General features: G+C 29.4%; 1 protein-coding gene across 1 annotated transcript in view; it reads right to left on the reverse strand.

Annotated features, from left to right (window-relative positions):
* Positions 1-27,355, reverse strand: part of LOC136980939 (cholesterol transporter ABCA5-like) — a 72,296-nt gene that overhangs the window by 13,881 nt on the left and 31,060 nt on the right. The window contains exons 11-21 of the mRNA XM_067277137.1: positions 21,419-21,480; positions 18,837-19,111; positions 18,637-18,756; positions 14,876-15,014; positions 14,659-14,749; positions 8,569-9,131; positions 7,157-7,293; positions 6,832-7,071; positions 6,476-6,760; positions 2,478-2,612; positions 1,473-1,574 (exon numbers count right to left, since the gene is read on the reverse strand). Coding sequence (XP_067133238.1) covers positions 1,473-1,574; positions 2,478-2,612; positions 6,476-6,760; positions 6,832-7,071; positions 7,157-7,293; positions 8,569-9,131; positions 14,659-14,749; positions 14,876-15,014; positions 18,637-18,756; positions 18,837-19,111; positions 21,419-21,480 — 2,149 coding nt within the window. The remainder of the gene's footprint in view (positions 1-1,472; positions 1,575-2,477; positions 2,613-6,475; positions 6,761-6,831; positions 7,072-7,156; positions 7,294-8,568; positions 9,132-14,658; positions 14,750-14,875; positions 15,015-18,636; positions 18,757-18,836; positions 19,112-21,418; positions 21,481-27,355) is intronic.

Genomic DNA, 27,355 nt, shown 5'->3' on the forward strand with positions numbered 1-27,355 from the left:
AAGAAGTCTATGAAGAAAAAAAAATTTTTTGGTGTACAAAAAAGAAGAAATTACTTGTGAATTAGAATGTGGTGCTAAAAACATTAAAGTGTGTAGAAAGTTTTCTTTGTCGTCTTTGACAGTATCGACATTATAGAAAAATAAAGCAATCATTAGTTTTAAGATTCATAGATAGTTGAAATTGGGTATATTATAATTAGTATTATCTTTAATCATAAAGAGTAAATTGTTTAATATTAATTATATTGTAGTTTATATAACTATTAATAAAAACATAATATAATGTAATTACATATATATGTATATTTTATTATTATTATTATGTTGGGTTAAGTGAGATAAACTCGGTTAACACTGGTGGCTGTGTACTATGCCGGACCAAAGTCAAGGCATAGTAACCAAAACAGAAATTAAAGAAGTGTATCAGTGTGTGTGTCTGTATTCAGGAATTTTCTCACAATATGACATGTATTCAATATAGTGGCCTACTGTAGTGTGATGTATGTGTTTCTATTCAATTGTAATGTGCCCAGGCTTTCGTGTAGTGTGTGTGGTATGACACCTGTAGAGGAGAGAACAATAGCTACAATAAGCACTCTATCCATCCTCCACAGATGCCTTATTTCCTGGGCGAGTTCTGTGTACTTGCTAATTTTTTCAGTGCATGCGTTTTGTATATTGTGAGTGTTTGGAATGGATATGTCTATAATGTATGTGATTTTATTGTGTTTGTCAATGAGTGTGATGTCTGGTCTGTTGTGGTAAATTGTTTTATCTGTGATTATGGCTCTGTCATAGTACAGTTTGTGCGTGTTGTTTTCCAATACTGTCTGTGGAATGTATTTGTAGTATGGTTCGTGGATGTCTACTAATTTGTGTTTCTTTGCAAGCTCTTGGTGTATTATATTTGCTACTTGATTATGTCTGTGTAAATAATCTGTCTGTGCCAAGAGCTTGCAACCAGAGGTGATGTGTTGTATAGTTTCTGGCATGATGTGACATTTTCTGCATGTGTCATTTGTGAGTGTTGCATCTTTGAGTATGTGTTTTCTGTAGTTTTTAGTATTTATTATTATTATTATTATTATTTTTCTGAATCAACTTATTTAGAATTAAAAATTAAAAGATAAATTTCACTAATTATCAGTGGCATAGCTATAAATTTTGCCACTGCAGGGCACTCCCTACGTGTTTGCGCCCAAGGCAGCTGCCATTCATCCTCTAGTTATGTCACTGCTCTTCATGGATATAATGAGTAACACTTATAATGAGGAAATCTTGCCATCCCCTAATGCTCATTATAACTGAGTTCAGCTGAATTGCTTGAGTCCTTGAAGTACAAATGTTTATTTGGATGTCAGCAACATTTCTATTATGTTACATGAAAATCTTACTTTTATTCGATGATTACTTTTCTATTTCCTATTTTAAAAAATGTTTTATATAAATTGATAATGACAAACAATACTCACTACTAGGTAGAGAACAGAAACATTATATTTCCAGCTGAATACAGAACTAACTTTATCTTCATTTTGCATTCTTAATGCCATTACTTTTTGTTCTATACTTGCCTAAAACAAAATCATGATATTTTAAAACTGTTCAACAAACAGATTATTATAATTAATTTTTGTTTAAATAACTAGTTTCCTCTATTAAAATTAATTTTTCTCATTAGAATTTTAATTCATAAAAAGCATATTTTATTGGTGTAATCTTCAAAATAATCTCATTTTCTTCTAGCATTTTCAGACTGATAAAGCACCATTGCAATATTGTTCAGAGAGCTGTTTTGTGATGTATGTACTCTTGAAAATGGGATTTTATCAGTCCAAAAGTTGCTTGTGAAAGTGAGCTTGTTTGAGGTACTTCACAATAAAGTAAATTTCTCATAAATTTCTGAAAGTTAAAGTGTTTTTCTTTTTTTATTTTATATAAAACAATGTCAATTATAAAAAATTAATAAAATGTTTTTACATTATCAGAACCTTAATGTAAAAATTTAGCTTGATACAATAATTATTGACCAAAGAAAATGCTTTTAGCTATTATAAAATACAATTTAAATTAAATCAATCATTCTTGTTTTTGATGATAAAATTACTTTCAAATATATTAAAGCTAAAAGAAAATATAAAATGTTTCTAGAAGTTATTTCTTTTATTACAAGAATTACTTCATTAAGTTGCAGAGAAAATACAATTAACAAAATAAAAATAAAGATAAAATAAATAATATAATATTACTTATATATTTATTAGTCCACAACAACTTTTAATTTAATAAATTTAATTTAAATATATAATTTTTTAAAGATGGTTACTTTGACTTTCATAAAAAAAAATGTAATTCCTGTCTTCCTTTTATTTAATGTTTTATAATGTAAAATTGTTTTGTAAATTTAATAATAACACTAAAATTGTAAATTATTTAAAATTAAAATTAAAATTAGAAATTTTTAAAATATATATTACCACCATTAAATAATACAGTCCTCCCAAAAGTGAATAAAATGGTGTTACAAAACTAAATATGTAATGAAGTGTAACTGCAAGGCTGTTTTTTGTAGCTTCTAAGATAATGATAGGTATTAACATAACAGTAGCAGGCTAGAAAAAAAGAAATTTCATTCTTAATTCATTAATAATTTTATAAATATAACTACTTCAAGATAATGATTATTTTTTTTATATTTAATTTGTTCTATCAAGTTGTACAGGTAAAATTTAGACATTTTGAAAAAAAAAAAACTTTGTTATCAATTAACTCAACAGCCTGGTAGAAAATCACCATCAACATCAGTCACATTTTACCACTTTTACTACAAACTTTCAATCCCATGAACATAGAATGATGAAAATCTTGCATTTCAAATATCGTCATTGAGCTGTATTGCATTATGGTCCTGCAGACCACAAAACAGAATATAGTCAGTCAGTTGGCTCTGGGCTGGAAGGTGGATGAGACAGAACAACCCAGCCAAGTGGCAGCTTCTCTAAGGTCATTTTTGTTCTGTGCACCGGTGCATTGTCATACATTATCAGACTGTCAATTTTTGGACAAAGTTCTTTGATCTTGGTGTTCAAATGATCCAGTTGTCCACAATAGAATTCTTCTGTATCAATGATGTTAGTTGAAGCAGCTCCATCATGACAACACCAATCAAATGCAGATCATTGCCTTCTGCACTATTGGCTCTTTGACATTTTCAACAGCTGATTGACTTTTGTTCACCCTGGAACACTTTAACAAATGCTTTGCAGATGAGATTGTGAGCTTTCATTGTGTTGTGGCCACTTTTGAAGTAATAGAACAACAGCATGCAAATATGTTCTTTCGAAAGTTTCATATTGTCAGACACTGATGATGCATCTATTTCTAATGAATTATATGAAAAAACATCTTTTGGTAATGCTATTCATGTACTCACATTGATTGTTCTAGAATATTTGTCCAGTCATTTCTAGAAAAAATTTAGATGTCTAAATTTTACCTTTATAACCTGATGTATATATAAAATACTTAGCTTAAAATGTGTCACAAACATTTTTTCATCATGAAAAAATAACAGTAACACTAGGAATCAATGAATTATTATAATATTTTTGTTACGGATAGTAAATATTGAGAACAAATAAGTGAAGCCTGTGGAGCACTCCATGAAGGTTTAGCAAAGCTCTCCTAGTACATACATACCTTAAATATTTTTATAAAATTATATATCTATGCACTTTAATGTATTACAGTATGGTATTGTTATATGTGGAGATTACATGACAGCAAATACTGTATGAATTCCATATGAATTTGTACTCCACCCCAAGTAGTCTCAGATGATTGCTTATACACTCATGCAACCATTTACAATTAACAGAAAAACATTAAAATGTGTTTAAATCATTTTAGTTGTGTTTTTACTATAATAAATAATATTTCAGTCTGATGTTTATGAATATATAGGTACACTATTTTATAAAATTTTATGCAAGTCAAAATATTTACCACAATAAGTAGTATTCAATATTTCTCTATGTTTCAAATTTCAGAAGCTGAAGAAGCACAATTTGATGACTTAAAAGTCAGATTCAGTGACAATAAGAGTGTAGTGTTAATGTGAATGTCTTGTGGAGAAAGCTGCTGCTGCTGCTGCTTTCATTTTAATTATCTATGCATAACTGTGTATGGTGTTAAAATATTGTCATCTTTCCTTAAATTTCATTGAACAAATGTTGAACCGCAATATGTCAAAGTCTAAGCTGAAAATCTCGAGGTCAACTTAAAGGTGTACATTTCATATTTTAAATCATTTGTATTTAATAATTATATTTTGAAAAGAAGAATCATTTTCATTTTAAAATAAAAATCAACTTTATATTCAAATTTCTCCTTTTAGTCTTCTGTTATATTGTTTATATTTAACTTCTGTTTAATCATCCATTGCATTAATCTATAGATGAATTTAAATCAATTGGCAAAAACTGTATTGTTAAAAAAGCAAATATTTATTGTGAAATTGTCACAATGACAGACTGCAATTTTTAATTTATTTAATTTAAAATATATTCTCTCTGCCTCAAATTAGTAGTCTTACCCATATATATCATAATTTTCCTGTTAGCAATAGAGTCATGCTAGTCATCTAGCTAACTTCTTTCAGGGGAAATTTTTGAAATAATGTAACGTCTAGTCTAGACCATACGTTCTTATATAGTTAATCAGGGCCTCTTGCCCCTACACCTTCCATATTTGGTCTTGGCTTTCATCTATCTAAGTGCATTCTCGAGATTAGGAAAAAGCAGACAAACAGTGACAGTGGGAATTTATAGGTCTACAATCTTTTTCAAATTGCAGCCCAAAAATAAATCAATTAAATGTATATTTTTACTATTGTTTAATATAAAGTGTTACTAATCTTAATGAGATAATAAACTTTGCTTTCCTATGATGATATGTAGGCAAAGGATTCATCAAATTCTATGCTTCTTAGAAAATATGTTATGATGGCACAATGAAATAATTGTTTTTCAATTTAATTTTATTATTTATCCATTTAACTTTATATTAACAGTATTAATATTAAAAATAAATAAATTCTCAACAATAATTTGTAAATTACTCCAAAAAATCCAAGAAATTAACTTTTTCATTTAATTCAGACATCACTTTGATATCTAAGTCTATAATATCCTGTACAAAGATTTATTATAGAAATTTCTTAGTTATTTGTATGTGTTCATCATATCATTTTGTCTCTTAATAAGTTTGAAATATATTACTGAATATTCTTAGAATTCTATAGCAAAAAAAAAAATATGAATTTTGTAAAAATTGTCAGCATGATAATAGAACATTTTGATAAAATGCTTGTATTAGATATAATAAACTACTTAGGATTATATACAATATGAATTTAATTTGTTTGATTAACTTCTAATCAAATTTTTTAACAAAACTGTTAAAAGTTATTGCTGATTGCAAAAATTAAGGTATACCTTGCCTTACATCGGTAATTGGTTCCAGGAGAGGCAACATAAGTCGAATTTACTTGTGTAGTTACGACATAAGTCGAAACTACGGTGGAAAACGCCAATAACAAGCACTTAAAGACCACTAAATAAGACGACGACAGAGAAACACAGATGTTTTCATGTTTCGTTCTCTAGGATTTATGATGATTATATTAACATTTACTGTAAATGTACATATTTTAATATGATTTTATGTGCTTTTAACGCTTTTCTAGTGATATTACGACTTCAATATTTGTGGCGGATGGATGTAAAGTCAAATAAAATGACTTAAACTTGATTTTTATTTTTCCATATATTTTTTTGACAAACGACGTGTAATCGAGAACGATGTAACTCGAGGTATACTTGTATCATATATACCCAATTCTGTTCTTACATGGATTTTATACATGATTCTGAAATATCATGATCTAGAAAAAAATTCAATTTTCATTTTGTATGATTTGTTTTGATGTAGCACATTTCAATAAATTTGATTTTAATTCTAAAAAAAATATTTTCTTCTATTTCTAGCAAATTGCTTTTTTTATCTGAATGAGAATTTTTGGGAATTTGCATTTAAGGCTGCTCAAGTAAATGCTTGCACATCTGCTCAAGTAAATTTTAAGATATGGAATTTTTATGGACTTATATTTGAATGTGAAGTTCAGAAACATTTCTATTATGTAAAAACAGAACTGGATGTATAAAAGAAAATCAAATTACCATAATACAAATATCATTAAAATATAACCTTATAAATTGCACAAAGCTTGAAATTAGCAATAACTTATTAGAAATTTTTTGGTGATAAACATCAATTTAATCAATGCTTCATCCTTCAATCAATTCTTTTAGAACAGATTTTTTAAAATTTAAATATAAACTGTTAGTAAATACTCAATAAGTTAAAATTTACTCAAGTTAGTAAATACTCAAAAATTTGTAATATTTATACTTACCAAAAAACAGAATAAACTCAGCACACCTTTAGCTGTTTCTTGTCTATCAAACATATAACACAAATTATAACAAAATAACAATGATGTTGGTATAAAAAACATAAACAAAAGTGTAAAGGCAAATATAAAATCAGCACTTTGTAAAAATTCGAGTTTCATGATTGCTAAACTTATTACAAAAATTAACATAGATAATAAAAAGAGCATAATATGACTAAGCAGAACACAGCCCCAATATGTAAAAAATTTCAATCCGGATACTTCAAGTTGATTCTTTACTTTATTCTGTACATAAAAATGAGTAAATTGTTAATTTGTATTGTACAATAGCCCTTAAGAAAAGAAAATAAAATTACCTCTCTATCTTCAACAACTTCCACTGCAATCAGGGGTGGCAGTATTATCATACATATGCCAATTACATAAACCCAAAATAAGCTTTGATTATCAATTTGAACATCATCGTTTAGAAAAGGATGAGAAATAACAGATATTGATTTACTAAGTCCATAATATTTTATCATCATGTTAGATATAATATTCTGAAGTATTGGAAGAGAATGTATGCAAGTATCATTAATTAAATAATTCCATTTCTGAAAATAAATAAATATCAAAAATTTTAAATATTACTTTAAAATAATACTAATAAATAACTCTTAGAAAAATTTAAGTATTTACAATTTCTGGTAAAAAATTCTTCACAACTATTGCCATACAACTGGTTGCAAGATTTGTAATATTAGGATTTTCATGTAGTAATCTTACATTGAGATTTTGTTCTACAAGACCTCTATTCATACTATTTAATAATTTACCTGGAGGAAATTAACTGTATTTTAATACCAAGTATGAAAATAATTAAAAATTATTATTGAATAAACTTAAAAATTCTAAATTTAAGTCTTTTAACTTATTTAGTTACTGAATATATAAGTTTGAATATAAAAAGTTTTTATATTGAAACTTTTATATTAATTCTATCTATATTAATATATAAAACAAGAATGTTTGTTTTTTGGAAGTAATCTTGGAATCTACTAAACCAATTTTTAAATTCTTTCACTATTGGAAAGTTTATACCTTCCAGATGAACATAGGCTATATAATATTTTCATATTAAAAAAGGAAAATGCACGAGAAAGATGTTTTTAATGCAGCATTTCTCTCACATTGTCATATCATATCTACTCTGTTCAGAGTCAATCCCCTTTGCCACCTGATGAGCTTTTCTAACTTATTATCTAATGTATTCAGTTTTGGTTTTGATTCATGCAGTTCAGGTAATTACGTATATGCTTTGTCTATATTGTCTTGGTCGTTTTTCTTATAATAATACTCTTACTTCCTTTCAAATTTACTTCCCTTCAATGAAATTAAACTTTTGTATGTAGACCTATTTATGTTTTTCACTGGATGCTCATCCTCTGGTGTTTAAAAACAAAACTATTTTATCTGGGTTGTTTGAATGTTTCTTGCGTATTGTCAGCAGTAAAGATGAATAGCAATAGAAAAAGCAAAGCTTTCTGTTGATATGAAATAGCACAAATACAGTAAAACCCTGTTATGACATTTCCTTTTGTAGCATCCCTTTAAAATTTTTGATAATTTCACATTTTCTCATAATTATCTTTCGTGTCATTTCATGTTTCAATAATTTTATTTAATTGTTATTTACAAGTATTCTAATAGATTGTAAATATTAATGTATATTATATTTAAACAATGAAATAATTGCAACCTATTCAGGTAAATGCCAATATTTTAAAATTTAAGCTTTTATCCTTTTTCAAACTTTTTAAAATAAACTGCTTATTTTAAGAAGTTTGAATATATTATAATGAAAATATCTGAAGAAATAAAAATTGATAAATTTAAATTACTGTATTATAATAACTAGAAAACAATTTTATATTTAATTAATAAAATTTTTTGATAAAAATTCTTAATAATATTTTCTATTTTTTTAAAAACATTTAAAATATTTTTATATTTTATCAGATATAGTGAATAATAATTAACATTTTATAATGCTTGATTAATCTGTATTAGTAAAAAGTTAAAATTCTAACACAAAAATAAAATAAACTTACCAGTTTCATTTTGATATAAAAAAGTACTATTATATAATGAAGCAGTTAAATTTAATGGTTCAGGAACAGAAACTGCAGTATTTCTCATAATAACATATGAAACTACTATCAAAATAACTGGCATAAGAAATATGATACTAGCAGCTACAATTTCACGAAAAAATAATATAATCCTTATTTTCAAGAGGGCAAAAAATGCTTGAAAAGACGAAGGATTTGGTTTTGTATCAATTAAAGATTTAAGCATTGAATCTGATGAATTATTTGGTGTGTCTTCAATTAATGTATTATCATTGTCATCATCAACTTCTTTACTTGCTAAATTTAGAAAAACTTCTTCCAGAGTTGTCATTGAAATCCCATAATTAACAATACCATATTGATTTGTAAGAATAACATTTTCTATGCTAGCAAATAATTGAGGAAATTTTTCAGTTTCATCTAATGGCAGCAAATACGAAAGTTCCAAATTTGTTTTCCTTGAAAGCTGAGTATTATTAATAATATTTTTCACAAGTCTTTCAATAGAAGCTTCATCATATGAAGAAGGATTTAATGTAAATCTAAAAAATATTAGAAATAAAAATCAAAAATCTGATATACAAATTTTTGTAAAAAATGTTTATAATTATAAATACAGTTCAAAAAACTGTACATAAAATGAACTACATAAAAATAAATATAGTAATGTAATAAAGATACTGATTAACATATAAGGTGCATTCAGTAGAAACCTGGAAATATTTTTTACAGAGTATTTATTGCAAAAACTGAAATATTACATTACATTATCCCCCTTATACCAGCATTTGACAAGCATATAGAGACCATGGTAAAAGAATTCTTTTAGATGGCCGTGTAACATCTCGTGCACCACAAACTTAGCATCATCATCATTATCATCATCATCCTGGTGTGGCGTTATGCCGTAATTTTGTATATGTCTTTAGTGTTAAGCCTAATATTAAATTTCCTTAGTCTTTTGTTCTATATTTTTTTCTCAAACTTTCTAACGGTCTTTCCTTCCTGCTGGTGGTAACACATTTTCAGAGAACTACACCAAAAAACAATAGTGTGTAAAAACCCTGAGGCGAGTCAGTGAGAGAGATATGCTTATCTCTCTCACCGACTAGCATCTAGCTAGCTCTAGCTAGCTAGATGCTAGCTCTTCTTGAGTTAGCGTTCAGAAGAAGCGAACGAAAATAGGAAAAGGTCCCGGTTGTCATCGCTGAGTGGGACGTAGAGGAGATCGTAGGTTGTCCACAGGGAAATGAATGAAATAGACAGACACTAAAATCGAAAGTTTGGTGAATACTTAGGAATCATCAGATCTGAGACAGAGAAAAAGACGGTGAAAAGTGAATTTGGCGCAAGTCCCCATTCTGAGAAGAGTGAAGACCAAACAAAGGAAAAATCCAGGTATCCCACCAGCACTCTCTTTTTTCTTATTATTCTTACTCCTCATCTCATCCTTTCCCTCTCTATTTCTCCTTTAGAATATGTTAGTTTAAGATAGTTTAAGTTAGTTATAATATTTTGGGAAAATATCTCAACAGGAAAGAACCATTGTTGCAAAAACGTGTCACTGTCCTTTGTTCACACAAAGATCTATCACAGCAATCTTGTATATATTGGAGTTGCATAGTTGGGATCCTAAAGAATCTAATGTATATAGAACCACGCAAACAGTTAATAAAATATTTTATTGTGTACAACTTTGTATTGTATTGTTCATCCGTGTGTTCACCACACTGGAACTTCTCTCAACTCAGCACATCCTTTATTGGATTAAAGACATGGAAATCTAAATGCAAGATCTGGTGAGGAAGACATTCAAACTGCATCTTTCAATAGTTGACACTGTTGCTCTAGCAGTACATGGCTGCACACTCCCACTGTCAATAACCTGCACCCACAAGGGGTAGAGTGCATATGAAAATCATGCTTTGTTATTTTTGTTACTGATTTTTATTGTATCTTTGTATTTTCTTTATATTTGATTAATGAAAGCGATGCAGATACCCTTAACCCTTTCCTCTTCATCCCCTTTCCTATCCTCCTTTACATTTCACTTTCGCCTTTTCTTTATTACAACTTTTCTCTACATTTCACACCAGGCAATACCTGAGTAGCCCTGGTTTTCATCCCCTATGCTAGAAGTGTAGAAGTGTCAATAACCTGTGCCATCTGTGTGAATAACTGGCCTCAGATGTTATCTCAGAAGGTTTGAGTAGGTGGCATTGGTCACAGTGCTTCCTCTGGACATATAGTGCTCTAAGATTGGTCTCTTGTGATTCCAGAACAAAGTCAACACAATTGCATGTAGGTCACTGCACCCAGAATTTCTTAGGTTTTCAGAATGAGTCGTGGCACCAATCCATGCTTTGTCACTTTAGTTCTGCTCTTACAATGTACCCAGCTCTCATCCCCATTGAAGATATGCTAGAAATGCTTCATCATCATCAGCATCATACTGGGACAGAAGCTCCTGGCAATCATCGATATGTCTCTCTAATTTCACCTGTCAATCACTCAAGCACTCACACACATTTTTTGCAAACTTCAGCTCATGATAGATGATCTGATAGGTTGATCCAACATTAATGCTCAATAGTGATGTCACCTTCATGACTGTGAGGCAGTGGCTGTATTGCGATCTCCACAACTGCAAGGTTCTGCAACTGTGGTAAACACTGGCCCCAGGTTAGAAGAATCCTCCACTCTTGTGACATCCTTCTTGAACTTCTCAGTTAATTCATACACTTGTGTAAGACTCATACACCTGTCACCATACTGATTTCTCATCCAATGATGAATATCCATCAGTTTCACACCTTTACTAAACAAAAATCTTACAACACTTTGCTACTTCTGCTTTATGTACTGTTGCAAAGATACTGCCACCTTATCAAATTGTTTCCTAGGTTCCCATGCATGCTTATATATTTAAGCAACAAAAACAAAAGAATTCATCCATATCACTGAGATCTGAAACAAAATGCACCAGCAGCTTTGGAACTTATATCCAAGAAGGGAAAGAAACAGTATTAAACTAATACTAACACTTTATTTCTAGAGTGGAACTTAATCCTGGTACCTTACGAAGATCTCTGGCAAAATGTAGAAGACCTCTGTTAAGTCATACTAAATCAAGTAATAGAATAGATCAAGCCCACATCTTCTAATATTAAACTAATAACTGATTTTAATTTACTGATAGATGAAGATACTCTGAGTCCATGAAAACATCAGGTGATTAAATGAATTAAGTTCTACATCACTAACAAATCTGAACGAAATGGCAAACCTCTCAATAACAACCTTGTGGAATAGAATCTCAGACTTGATTAATAAATCTAATGAGAAGCTTGTTAATCAGATGGCTTCTGTAAAAGATGACCTGAATTCTATACTTGAGTGCATTCAATAGTTGAAGAACCAAATTCAAATGGTGTAAGAAAAAAACAAAACACATGGAATCACAAATTGGCAAACTAAAAATGAAAAAGGAACTTATGCGTTTTAAAATTTGATTCTTTGATCAACTGTTTTAACCAAAACAGTTTTATTTTATATAATTATCCCAATTTGAAAAATATTTCAACACTAAAAATACTCAATTTCATAAAACAACTTTTGAATTTAGATACTGTTGTGGCCATTGGCCATATTACTGTATTTTTGTAATTAATAATTCTATAAATTTAAGTTAGGCTTAAGGTTTCTTTTGTTTCTCTCCCTTTCCTGTTGACTAAGAAAAAGGCTTCCTTCTTAATTACTTTACTATCTGGTGGGGAGTGATGCCCGACACAAAAAACAATGTTGTAAAAAACAAAGTAATAAAAAGAAAAAGAAACAAAGAGAAGAGATCTCGACCCTTGACAAGGAAGGTATAGGGAAACTGGCACTGAGTCGGAACAAAAAAAGTTAGGAAGTGAAACTCGACGAGGGAGGTCGAGGAGAAGAAGCCATCCGGTCTGTTAAAGGAGGCCAAGAACTTTCTACTGGACTGTCAATTTTATTGGACAGATTTGACACTGACAATATTGAGAAAACTGGATTATCGACAAAGTGAACGAGAGAGATCTACTAAAAGTGAAAAGAAAGAGCCAGGACAGGCCTCGTCAATAGGAGTAGATGATCAGAGATAACATTAACCCCGCCCAGTATCACGGAGCATCCAGAGCAAAAACATGGGTATTTCCACCTTCCTCTTATTCTGTCCTTATATCCTCTCTTTCTTCCTTCTTACAGTTTGTAAGTAGATTGAGTATAGATAAAGACACTAGTAATAATAATTGTGTTGGTTTATGTATCCCTGATCTTGTGTTCTCACCACCAACATGTTGGGATTCAATGTACAAAGAACCTGATAATATAACAAATTAAACGAATTAAATTAAATTCAGCTGAATAAAAATTAGTGATGAAATTTGCCATGTGTCTGAATAAATACACTATATAGTTAGTGTTCAAGTTGCAGAATAAGTACCAGCCCAGTTTCATAAATACTACAAAGAAGGTGTTTGTTAATTCTCGTTTTGTTCGCGAAAAATAAAACTAATAACATTTCATTCACTGTCAGTTATAACACTGTTATTAAAAGATATTTTGTATGTAATTCAATTAACTAATACAAGAATTCCTACAATAAGATTATTGCTAAGAACTAATCAAATCTAAAATCAATTTTTGTTTTTGTTTAATGGACAAAATAAAAACTGTTATTTTTTAATTCTAATGATTTCTTGATACTATTGTGGCCGTCAGCCATATTGTTTTCTTGTTTATTTTTTGTTTAGTTCATAAGTTGTAAATACATATATATATATATTTTCTATCTTCCCTCTTCCTTCATTCTATTCTCTTATTTCCGTTCCTTTCTCCTTTGTCTAAACAACTTGACCATTATTGCTGGAGGGCAAGATTACCCCTCCTAAGTAAGAACAAAAGAAGGCGAAGATGCCCTGAAGGCTAAGTGGTGGAACGAGGGACACTTTTCTACTGGACCTCGAGAAGGACGGAAGAGTGAGCCAGCGATCGACCAGGAACGGGAAAAATCGAGGAGGCTACAGGACCGTCGAGGCCAAAGGGATATAGACACAAAACCGAGGGAATCGAAAAACGTCAAGGGCAGACAGCCGAACAAGGAAAAAGAGAGAAAAACGGCTGCTTTTGAGGAAATACACTCCAGCGAAAATACCGATCAACGTAGACCCGGGTACCTTCCATCTGTTTCTATACACTTTCCGTCTTTTCTAAATCTATCTGTTTCCCCTTCCCCTTTTTAGTTTTTAAGGTAGATATAAGTTTAGTTTTAAGTCGGGTGTAAAAAGTTTGTGTTACGAGCGCGGGTGTGATTCTTTGTATGTGGCGACCCCCCCTTCCTCAGTGAAGTTATTCCAGTTGGGATCATTTGTAATTAGAAAAGTGAAAGAACCGTGTTCCGGAGGAGAAATAAAAGAACTTTTAATTGTGTATCAGTCTCTGTGTTCATACTTGTAACGTGCATTCACGGGTTTACAAGCCTCTCTCCACAAACAACCACACTATGTATATTAAAACATTGTAAGAAACTTGTAGAAATATGAGAATCATTTAAAATACCATAAATAATTCAGTATAGCTAATGAGAAATTTTAGTAAGTATCAAAGGTGAACATATATAATTTACAAAATTATATTATTAAAATTATTGAAGAAAAATTGTAACAGAAATTACTAAATAAATTTAAGAATTTGTTAAATACAACTAAAAAATAATTTTATTTTTCATGCTAACTGTCAATATTAATGGCATAATGCTTTGTACAATAAATTATTTACTGTAATATTTGTAGTAATCCTGGTCCAGGACAAAAGGTTCCTTTTTGCTAATAAAGATTATTATTATTATAAAAAAATATAATTCATATATTTAACTTCAATAACAGTTTTTAATGGTTAATAGTATGAAATATTAAAAAAAATTTGTTATAATAAATTAATCCAGTGAGGATCAATGTTTTGTATTAAAATTATTATTAAAAGTTCTTGAAATATTTTGATTTTATACAATCTTCTTTTACAATAAGATATATAAGCACTTACGTTAAATGATAACCAATTCCAAATTTATTTTTCAAGTATAAAGATGAACCTGCACATTTCAACTTTCCTTTAGAAATTATTGCTTTTCTATCTGAAAATAAAAATTCATATTAATGAAAACAATCTTGTTTAATTCTGTAATTGTTTAATTTCAGGATTCCTAAATACACTTTGTGTAAAACTCAATAAAATTAACTTTAATTAATATTTCATTTACCTGCGAGAATATCAGCTTCATCCATAGAATGTGTAGTTAAAACAATTGCTCTGTTTTTCTTTTCTTTTTGTAAAAATGTCCATAATAAACGACGTGAGTAAGGATCTATTCCACTTGTTGGTTCATCAAGATAAACAATCTGGAAAAAATTAAATTTATTGCTCATTAATACTTACAATGAAAAATTACTTACATTATTTTTAATTTAAATAGTAATGTTTTTAATTTATTTTATTTGAACCAAAAAAATATAAAACAATACAAAAAATAGAGTAAATTTATTTTCTGAAGTGTTAATAAATCTGATTTTTTTTCTACTTACCAATGTTTTAATTACTAACTTTGTTAAGTAATCAAATTATTTTTAAATAAGACATCAAATAACATTAATAAATATTCAAATTATGATTTTTAATTATAATAGAATAATATGAAAGATTTTAATAAATACAATGTTTAACAAATTGAATTAATTACATAAATAAATTTATTTAGAAAGGAATACTTAAAACTATTGAAGGAGTCACAAGTATTTAACATAATTAAACACTTTTTGGGATTTTACCATACCTTCTTTAGATGATCCTTTACATTGGACATTAGTATTTTGATGATTCAAACAGAACACATGACTCAGTATAAGTAGTGTGATTTTGGCAATAATTTGAAATTTACTAAAATTATTGTATATTAAGATTAATATTTCAGTACAATAAAATCATAATCACCATTATATAATAATCATTGACAATTTATATCGTTAGATATGGGCTGTGCTATTGTTTATGATAATTAAGTAATTGTCATTTGGACATATTTAGGTGAAAAAAACTGGTAAATTTTCAGAGTTTAGTGAATGTTTTATAATTTTATTTATGTGAATAGATTGAATCTATAAAACAAGACCAGAAATCGATAAGTTTTTACAGCGAGAATTATACATGATCACATTTTGAATTTAAAAATGATGTTAAATAGTGATTATTCAAAACAACTTCCAAGTTTAGTTTTGGATAATTACCATTTGTCATCATCACAGTGGAATTTTTTAAATCCATCTATTTTTACATTAATGAACTGATCTATTTTATTTATTATTTACACCTAATTAATCTTAAACTATAGTTTAGCATTTACTAATCAATTTATAAATTAATTATATTTTTTAATTTCAATTATATATATATATATGTTATGGACAAAGTGATTAATTGGTCATTATTCATAATGACCAAAAAGGGCACACAGTGTGATAAATATTGATTAATTTATCAAATTGACTGGTCATTATGAATACTGTATCATCTAGTCAGGCAAAGTGATGATAATAAGTTGAGGAGTGATCATCCAACATATGCTAGCCAATCGGCACTCAGTTGCGTGTGCGTATCGTGTTTAGTACCGAATTTTATATTTGATTAAAAAAAACTCCACTTATTTCATTCAGAAATATTTATTTTTTGTGAATTATTTCAAAGCACTATTAAATAATATTCTTCCAGTAACTTAGAAGTAACTTTCATTTTTGACTCTTTCACTTTTTGTATCATTGACAAATATGCTGATTTGTAAAAATTTGATTATTCTCACCTTTTTCTGCTATTAACTCGTTTAATCAGTTGTTGACAAAGCAATTATTCATATCACTTAATGATTCCTCCATGATCATTACTTTTGTCAAAGAAGAAAGATTAACTACTGGTCACATAAATTTAAAATTTGATACTAAATGCAATGCACATGCGCAACTAAGATGTAAGTTCTGATTGGCTAGCGTATGTCGGATGATCACTCCTAAACGTATTATTATCAGTTTGCCCGACTAGGTGGTAGCAGTACTCATAATGACTAGTCAATTTGATAAATTATTGAAATTTATTACAATGCCTGATTTTGTTGGTCATTATTCATAATGCCAGGGCCAGCGTGAGGCAGGTTCAGCGTGTTTGCTGGAACCCAGCCCCGCGTTTTGAAAGGCCCCGCGGTGTATGAAAACTCATCAGACATTTTGCAGGACCCCCTGTATAGTAGATTGAATATTCGGGTGTGTGTGGAAAATGCAATTGCATAATCCAGTAATCGATGACAACTTGCTGCACACTGACATGAGTGCAAGATTTTCTCTCCCGTCTTTGCATTGAAATATTTCATTGTAGCGTGTTGCAGACGTTGACATTAGCAAGGTTGAGGCCGAAGTTTTAAATGCGAAAATGTGTACGTCGGACCTTCAGCACCACTTTCCTGTAAGCCTAGAAGTTTGACAATGGCATTTGGAATGTTGAGCATGATTCCACTGACTTTCCAAACGCCATTGTCAAACTTCTAGGCTTACAGGAAAGCGGCACCGAATGTCTGATGTACACGTTTTCGCATTTAAAACTTTGGCCTCAACCTCACTATTAAATGTTGTCATCAAATGTTGGTACGACTGCAACACGGGTGCAAAGGACATTAGGTGTTAAGGTAATTACCCAATTAGAAAACACCAATTTTGATTAACTTTTAACAGAGTTATACCATAAACAGATGGAAAACATTTTTTTAGTAGCAATGATTCGGTTTGAAGGTGTGACAAAAATCATCAAAGTTTATTGTAAGTCCACAAAGTCTTTATATCCTGGAAACTAAAATCCAAAGGCAGACATTTTTTTTTATTTTTTTTTTATTTTTACTTTTTATTTAGTCTAGTATGTAGTAAAAAATAATATTTAAAAATAATTTTCACATGTAGTCTTATTTTGGGCGTGAATGGGTTAAACAAAGACACATCAGGCTATCCCATTGTTATCATGTTCAACGTTGGACTAATAAAAAATTATCTTTGATCATCGATAAGCCAAGACCGATTTACATCTCTGTCTATTCTTTCAATAGAAAGTGAAGTAGCAAACTCAATCAATTTTGATGACGTAATCAAAGATTTTGCGGCGAAAATAGCGAGAAAAATTATGTAATATTCATCTTACAAAAAATATATGTAACATCCTTTATACAGTATTTATAATAAATAATTCCTTATTGTGAAATTTAAGTATAGGATTTGAATGTATTCTGGTCCTACAAAATTTTTGAACCGGGCCCCGCAAAAGGTCACACCGGCCCTGCATAATGCCCATATTAATCACTTTGTCCATAACATATATACAGGCAGATAGGCCCAGCATTGCTCGGGCAAAAAGTAACAATAGCGAAAATTAAGATTATTACGTTATAGTCAATCTTACCCATTTTCACAGAATGCAAGAATTGGGTCCCCCTGTTTCCAGACTAATTGAAGAATTTTTAGATGAGTCTAAAATATATGTTCAATTTCCTGCAAAAACGAAAAAAACTGCATCTGCGTCTGTAAATCTTGCACATTGCTTTCTCTTGACACTTCCCCGTGGGGGAAAGTGTTAACCAATCCCCTGCGGGGGAAAGTGTTAACCTCTTCCCTGCAGGGAAATTTCAAAAAATCCCTTCTTAGTGTACATTCTTGTGACAAACCCTATTAAAACGTAATCAAAAATGCAGAAAACCGCATCTGCACCTGTAAATCTTACATGTCACTTTTCTTAACACTTCCATCGTTGAAGCCTTAATCCTGTCCTTCTCCCCCGGGGGGGAATTTCGAAAAATCCTTTCCTAGTGTACATTCTCATGAGGTACCCTAACTATGTACCAAATTTCAACTTTCAACTCCTAACTGTTTGGGCTCTGCACTGATTATTATCATCAACCCGTCTTGATCATATATATATATATTAATGTTATAAACTTACTTTTGGGTTTCCTATTAAAGCTATTCCTACACATAATTTTCTTTTTTGTCCTCCACTGAGATTCTTTGCAGGAACATGTTTACTTTCAAAAAGATCAATATCACACAACATTGTTTCTACCTGAAATGAAAGTGTACACTGTACCAAATATTCCATAAATTAAAATATCAATATTAAATTTATTCTTACTTTGACTTAACATCTTTTTGAACGACACCTTTAAGACATGCAAAAGTTGTCAAATGTTCCTCTGCATTTAAATCATCTAATAATATATTTTCTTGCAAACATACACCTGTCATTGATCTTATTTTTATAAGATTATTCATGTTATTTAGATTTAGTCCACATATTGAAGCTGTTCCTGATGTTGGACTAAACATCCCATTAAGCATATTTAACAGAGTTGTTTTACCAGCACCATTGTGTCCTAATAATGCTGTAATTTGTCCTTCAAATATTGAAAAAGTCAAATCTGAAATAAAATAATTTCAATTAAAATATTCATTAATTTTGTTGTAGTAATAATTAATTAATTTCTAATTTAAAAAAAGATCTGTAGAGTAAAGTCAATTATATAAATAATTTTTAATCGTATGTACTTACTATCAGGAAACATTTATCTTTTATTTTATAAAAATTCCATTTCTTAAAACAAATACACAAGAAATAACAACTAATTTCTTAAGTTTACCAAATAAATCAAACTGATTAAACATTTATGTATAAATAATACTATGGGCCACCCATTAATCACATATACAGTTTTGAGCCATTTTTGACTCCCCCTCCCTATTGTATATCATGGTGTACTTTTGGCAAACTCTTTCCCTTTAATTACATGTACAACAGTTCATGGACTCCTCTGATGTTGAAGCTATGTACCACTAACATGCAGAATCATTAGTAAGAAAATATACTGTAGTAACAAATTATTTTAAATGTATATATTTTTCACTAAATTATATATTTTGTATGAATTCTACTACAAATTCTGATAAGTGCTTCATTTGAATAGTTTTCAAAAGATTTTTTTTTTGACAGTACTTATAAAAATTTAAGAAGAGGTACACAAATGTCAAAACTTAGGAAACACTGATTTAGATAATAGCTTAAAAAAATAAAAATATAAATTAAAGATTACATTTTAATCAAATTTTTAAAATTCTTTTAGAAACAAGAACTATTCTCCTCAAAATACTAAATTTAAAAAGTTTAATAAGAGTGCAAATATTTTCTGCAAACTTTAAAAATTATTTTTCTTTCCAATGAGTAAAAACTGTCAACTATTTATCTTCGTATCAATTATCTAATAATATATTTTCTTGCAAATGTATAGTTATTATTAAGCTTATTTTCACAATCTTATTTAAACTTAATCAATATGTGAAAAAATTGATATAAGCAAAAATCATATGAAAATTTATTCTAGAAGATAAAAATGAGAATACGAGTTAAAACAAAGATGCAATACCATAAATATCCAGCAATAAGCTACTTTACCAAATAAAAACAAAAATACAAAATGAATACAATATTATTAAATAAAAAATATTATGCTCTATGTTTTCATACAAAAATTTGGAACAGAACAGAATTTAATATATTCTATAAGACATCAATAAAAAAAATTAATAGTTACAGCATTAGAATCCACATTATATGTTAATTTTTTCAGATATCACTTCCATAATTCTTTTAATTAAACAAATATCTTAATCTTTAAAATAAAATTTAAAAAATTCAAATAACTTAAATTAAAAAATTTTTAAATAAAACCTGTTAGAAAGAATATTTTTCAACAAATTAGATATAAGATGAAGTATTGTAAGATATTTCATTTGTAAAAATTTTGTCAATTTGGCATGTTTACCCATAATGCCCAGAAACCTGGCACCCTCTAGAAAGTAGGTGATGATAATCTGGCATCTAGATTTTGCAAATTGGAATTTGTTTGGTCATGAAATACATTAAAGATTCCAAACAAAAATAGTCAAACCTTGGTTTCGAACATAATTCGTTCCAAACCAAAACAAATTTTCCTATATGAAACAATATAAAATGGATTAAAATCTGTTCCTGACCCAAAATAAAGCCATTTTTTTTAACTTTTTTAGCCATATTTCATGCATAAAAATGCATACAAATGCAATTTAATACTATATTAATAAATTTTTGTTATTTAATTGAACTTAAGCACCTTTAAAAATGAATTATTGAATGCCATTTATATTGCATAAATGTCAATCTATGCAGTTTTTATTAATTAATTTGATTTAGATTCAACTGCAGGCATACCAAAAAATGAAAATAGTATCTTTATTACATGCATTGAAATCTAATGTAAATAGAAATGTCGTCAACAAGTCACTTGTAACATTACTAATGCAAGGCAATATCGATGCCACTAACTAGTCCTGTCGTTGATTGGTCGGCCATTAACTTTCTTTAACATAGAAGTATAGGCAGTTGACCATCTATATCTCTTTAATCTGTAGCTGGCTCTTGCCAAGTAACTTGTTCAGCAACTGAGTTATTGTAACCTACAACTGGTCAATTATCCACAACCAGTGCAATTATAAGTTCAACATTCTGTTCGTGAACCAATTTGTTCAAAAAGTGAGTCATTCAAAAACCAAGCTTTGACTGTAGTTAGTTTTGTTAGGATATTGAGCGTAAAATTAGACATTTTCAAAGAATCATTCTTGCTGAAATTACATTTCTTTCTTTCTTGTAATTATGATAAAACATTTTTTATTATTAAAAAAATTATATATTTTACCTTTAACTGCCTTGACAGGTTTTCCATCAGAGCCGTTAAATATCTTGGTAATATTTGAAATTCTGTAAATCAAATTTAAAAACAAATGATCATATATATTAAATATTTAAAAATTTTTTTACTAATACAGGGTTCCTATAAAGTACCTATCTATTTTTGGGAAATAATCTTTTTTTTTTTTTTCAGAAACTGTAGAGAAGTGAGAAATAGTAGTTTAGTAAATCAAAAGAAGAAATGCAATGAAAACAGAAAAAAAATCTATAAGGAAATTTCATAAGGAAGAATTAACAGCTAAATCATCAGATTTAACATCTTTAGATTTCTCTGCATACGGCTTCATCAAATCATACAACTATCAGACAGTGGCGTAGCGAACATAACTGGCACCCGGGGTACGACACTTTATTGGCACCCCCTTCTCCCTCCAGAAACACATATAGTTCATCTTTGGAAACCATTTGGGTGCCACTCGTAGAGGGGCGCCTGGTGCACAATACACCCCCTTGCATCCCCTTGCTACGCCACTGCTATCAGACAAAAATTATAATTATTGAAAGTTTTGTACATATATACAAATTGTTGCATATAACATAGCATAGTAAAATAATGTTCCAGAATGTTTAGAAATGCTGCAGAATGATTTAAGATGTGAAAGTATACTGATAGGTATCACATTGAACCTTATAGTTAATTATTGAATAAGTGTAAATTTTTTATCATTTTATAATTGAATTCATATAATTCTTAGATACTTCACAAAAATAGATAAGGAATTTGCAGACAACCTATGCAATTTAAATTTGTTTTAAAAATATATAGTAAATACACTTAAAAGTTGATTAAAATATATAATATAAAATAACAATATTTCTCTATTTTTTAATTCAAATATTCCTTATGAAAATTTTTTATCATCTTATTTTAATATGTCAATAATTCTATAAGACAATTTTTATTGTTCTCATCATTGATTATTGGTGAATTTGAATTCTACTCAATCATTTCATTGACTTTAACAATCATTATTTTTAGTAAACAAATAATAATAGCATTGATTTAAATATTTTTGTAGAATGTTTATTAAATATATTATTAGCAATGAAAATTATTTCTGAAATTAAATTGTCTTTGATAATAACGAAAATATAAAATACAATAAAAGAAATAACTGATTCACCAATAATATGATTGGCATCAAATAAGTTAATATAAAAATATACATCAAAGTTATAAAAGAATGTAGAAAATTATTACAGTTCAGTAAAAATGCTGATAATTAAACATATCATTAAACTTAATTAATATGTTATTTTACAATTTTTTTTAAATATCTAATGTAGAATTGACTTTTTTTCTTAAATATATAATTTTAACAATTGTATAGAAACATAAGGTGTTTATTTAATTCTTATTTTCAAACTTAAAAAAAAAATATATGCTACCAATTTAATTTTTAATGGATAAACCAAAAATTCCAAAATAAAATGGCAATTTACATTTTAAATTTATTTAAAATATTGATTTAGTGTGGTAGAGAGTTTAGAACAGAACTGAGTATCATCCAACTTATTGCTTATTTTAAACTATTTAATTTCACTACCAATAGAAAATGTTTCATTAATATTACACAATAATATATTATATCATTATAGTCTTTGAATCTTGGCACCATTATCAATACATGTTTCTGTTACTCCTTGTCATAGAAACCAAATCCTGTTAATCTTAATTGGAAATGTTTTTGACCCTCTTCAGGTTAGCTTCAGCCAGTAATGATTGTAAATTTCTAGAACAGTTGATATTAAACTCAAAAAGGACAAAGAACTTCTTTAAAAAGAATGAGTGTTTTAATATACCATATTATATATTTAACAAAATAAATGTAAATTGTTATATGATATGTAGAATTTAAAATATAAAGCAATCTATCAATTCTCTTTTAAGTTTCAATATCATTTACTGTTAAAATGAGTTCCTAAATAAAATAAATTTTGAAAAACTAATCCTGTAATACATCTTTAGTACAGAGATCTCAAAGATAACAACTAGTCTGTCCAAATGATCTTTTATGTATATTACATTATGATACATTGTCATTTATAATATATTTTATAATAAAATTATTTAACTTTGTTATATAGTATACATTGTGTATATTCTTGGCTATCATAGAGTGCAGCAGCACTCTATAGTAAACCTTTGCCGCACATACTAATGTTAAAGTGCCAACTTTGACTCTTAATATCTCCATGACCAATGAACCATCATCTCAGAAAAAGGTTTTAAGTTTTACTTTGTGCCTTAAAGTCATTACACCTACAATAATTTGGCTGAACATTAAAACACCTTTAGAGAAATATTAGTGAAAAAACTTTAAGGCACAAAGTAAAGTTTGAAGCCTTTTTCTGTAACGATGCTTGTTTTCCTCATTTATTATCATGGTGATATTGCTTCATCCAAACCTTCCTGTTGTAGTTTGTGTAATGTGCACTTTATTCAAATGTTGAGTCTTACTGTCAAATCTGGTTCTAGTATTCTTATGTCATAACTTTCAAAAGTTTCCTTTATTTAGATGCTTTTTCTGGGCTTTATTTTTCAATCTGATTCCATCAGTTTTTAAGGGATAATATATTACTATGTAATATGAATTATACATTTTTTGTAACCACTTCAAAAGAAATTTTTTCATATCTTTTCTTATTATAAATATTTTAAAAATTATAACCAATTGACAGACCAGTGGCGTGCCGTCATTGGAAGCAATGGAAGCGCCGATTCCACCTTCCAATGACCTTCCCTTGAATTTTATAAAATATAAATTTTCATATTTTAACGTACTTTGAATTAATTAAAATTAATATTTTATTATAACTGCATTATGTATCTTTTACAAATTTCTATACTACATGTGGAAAAAAAACGATAAGATTGCTATTGTATATTCGAATAATTCGGTGGCAGAAGGAATGTCGAAACCGGGTCAGTCTCCAATCAGCCAGATTATATAGGCATTAGCACATGCGGTTTACAGTGCACCAACCTCACCCGGTTTAGCTGGTAGAAGCGACACACTCGTAAAGAGTACAGCTTTATATCCCGGAGCGATTGTGGGCTGTTATCCGCCTGCCTGTCAACTTCCAAGCAGCCAGATTATAGGCATTGGCGCATGCGCTTTACAGAGCACAAACGTCACGGTTTAGCTGGTAGAAGCGACACACGCGTAAAGAGTACGCGACTTTATATCCCGGAGCGGTTGTGGGCTGTTAGCCTCCTGCTAGATATTCGGCCACCCTCGCCCGATTATGTGAATAACGAGGAGACTAGATCAACAGCGGGCAACCCGCGGGCCAGCTACGGCTGGCGAAAAGTTTCTATCCGGCCCGCGAGATCTTTAATAGATTATTAAATTGGAAAAATAACTAATTAATAGTTATTTTTCCAATTCTTTGTAATTTTCGAAAACGATAAGAGAAATAAATGTAGTAATTAACTTTTTATTTATTTATTTCATATTTGCAGACTAAAAAAATTACGAGTCACAAGAAGGCGTCAATTAACTACTACGGCGCGGAAAAAAACGTAAAATTTATTCTGGCCCATGTTATAAAAAGGGTTGCCCACCGTAGACTAGATTTATAACTTAACCCAACCGATAGGAATTTACTGGCACGTTTTTATGATAGTTCTGTATAGTTGACAGGAGTTTAAAAAAACTCCATTAAAATATTTGATATATTTATTCTGCGTTTATTCCGCTCTCCCATCTTATATTACTTACGGATTTCGATGTTAAACCGGTGATATTACGATTTAGTACGTCCCATCTGTAAGGGGATGCAGAAAAAACGTGTACAATTCTAGTAGTGTTAAAAATTAACTGTTACTTTGGCAGCATCATTTACAACCAAATTTAATGAATGAGACGTACAGTACATACAATGGTACAAAAAAAAGCTCTAGAATTTATTTTCCTTAAATTTACGATTTATATATCCGTTGTCATAAAAATTTGTCTTTCCACTGTTTTCCCAAGACTACAGATATTCAGGTACAAAGTAACTGGTTTCGACTTATTTCTACTTAAGAAGTGACTAAATAATTAAGAGATTAGGGAATGGGGACATAAATAAAACCCTGTTGAAAGAGCCAGAATTTTACTTCAACAAAAGCTTAACAGAACCAATCACTCGCTCAGTACAGTGGGAAACTGATTTCCGTGTACACCTGGTATTAAAACGAATTAGTTAGAAAACGAATGACTATTAAGTTTAACATAGTTAGATTTTTACAGCTACGGTGAGAAACGTTTAAAATTTACAACAGCCCTGTGGCGTCCTTTGAGATATACTAGTGATGCGACAAAAGAGGCATTTGACATTGACCGGTATCGGCACCCTCGGGATTTGGCACGCACACACTCACTACACACCTACCTGGACCGTCACTAGTTCCATCCATTAGCTACTCGTATCAAGATATTTGACTAAGTGGATTGTTTTAAGATTTAAAAAGTAAAGACTATTTTATGTTATTTTTATGTACGTTTCTTTACAAAGCTATATTTTAATTATAATTTTCTTTAAAAGTATATTAATACAATCGAACAATACATTGTACCAGGTATGTATATCCATCGCACATTTTATTTCACCGAGTAAGTTTTTATAATTTATTTTTAATTTTAGCCCTTATATCATGGCTAGTGATTCAGAATGTAATTGTGATATTAAAAATACATTTAGAGAAGTCTACAGTTTTTACTGGCTTATCGAACAAATGAATACGAATGGACCCTAGACCAGTGATTCTTAACAGGGGGCCGCGGCCCCTGGGGATCCATAAGAAGTTTGCCGGGGGCCGCCAAATTATGCAAAATTTCCTTCAGAATATAATAAAAAGAAAATTGATGTATAATCCGAATATCGTATTGAAAAGTGAAATAAGAAAGATAAAGTTTTCCTATTTAGTTTTTATTTATTTATTTTGTATTTCTTCCTACATACAACTTTGTTAGTACAGAAGAAATAAATGTAAATATGCTACTTACACCGCAGTATTTACTTCTTTTATTCCAAAGCAATTTTAAGAAACTATTAATGCTTGGAATTTTAGAAATAATTAGGAAAAATAGTAGGCTTTGAAAATTTAAATATTTTTGCAAAAGATATGCAAAATCCTTACGACAAGTGGGCGTTTTAGTTTTAGTTTAGTTTTAGCATCGACATGTTTTCTTATTTTATTTTCTGTTAAAAATTAATGAGTTTTCATGTTTAATTGTGAAGTTTGAATGTTATTTAAATAGATAATGAAATAATAAAGTTATGATTTACATTTATTATATAAAAAATAAAGCAATAATAAAAAAATCAATTTATTATAGATAAATTATCAAATTATCAAATATAAATTATTATTAAAAAATGGGGGTCACAAAAAAATTATAAAATATTTGGTGGGCGGCGAGTATAAAAAGGTTAAAAACCACTGCCCTAGACCATCACTGACGCGCAATTAACTGATTGCCCCTGGAAGTCGGCTTCTTACAGAAACACAGCTTCCCTGTCATCAAATGTCACGGCACGCCACTGTGACAGACTTACTTACGGAAATAAATGTAAAATATATTCATAACTCTGTCTAATATTTCAAAATATATTTAACAAATTAAGATGTAAGTTTACATTAAATAATTTTCAGTTCAAGAGATATGTAAACTTATTAACAATAAACTATTTGGTTAATGTTACCTATGGTAGCCAAGATGGCGACGGGGAAATTCTAGAGGCCGACGGGGAAATTCTAGACCGCGGTGGGGAAATTTTTTCACTCTCCGTTCGAGATTGCGACCGGGATTACGTCATGATTTCGTCATCAACTGAAGATATCCGTAGAGGGCGCTTTGATTCTTCGAATTGCGTGTTATCGGAATTATGCAAA

The sequence above is a fragment of the Centruroides vittatus genome, unplaced genomic scaffold (genome assembly GCF_030686945.1).
Source record: "Centruroides vittatus isolate TY-2023 unplaced genomic scaffold, ASM3068694v2 contig_738, whole genome shotgun sequence".
Lineage (NCBI taxonomy): Eukaryota > Metazoa > Arthropoda > Arachnida > Scorpiones > Buthidae > Centruroides > Centruroides vittatus.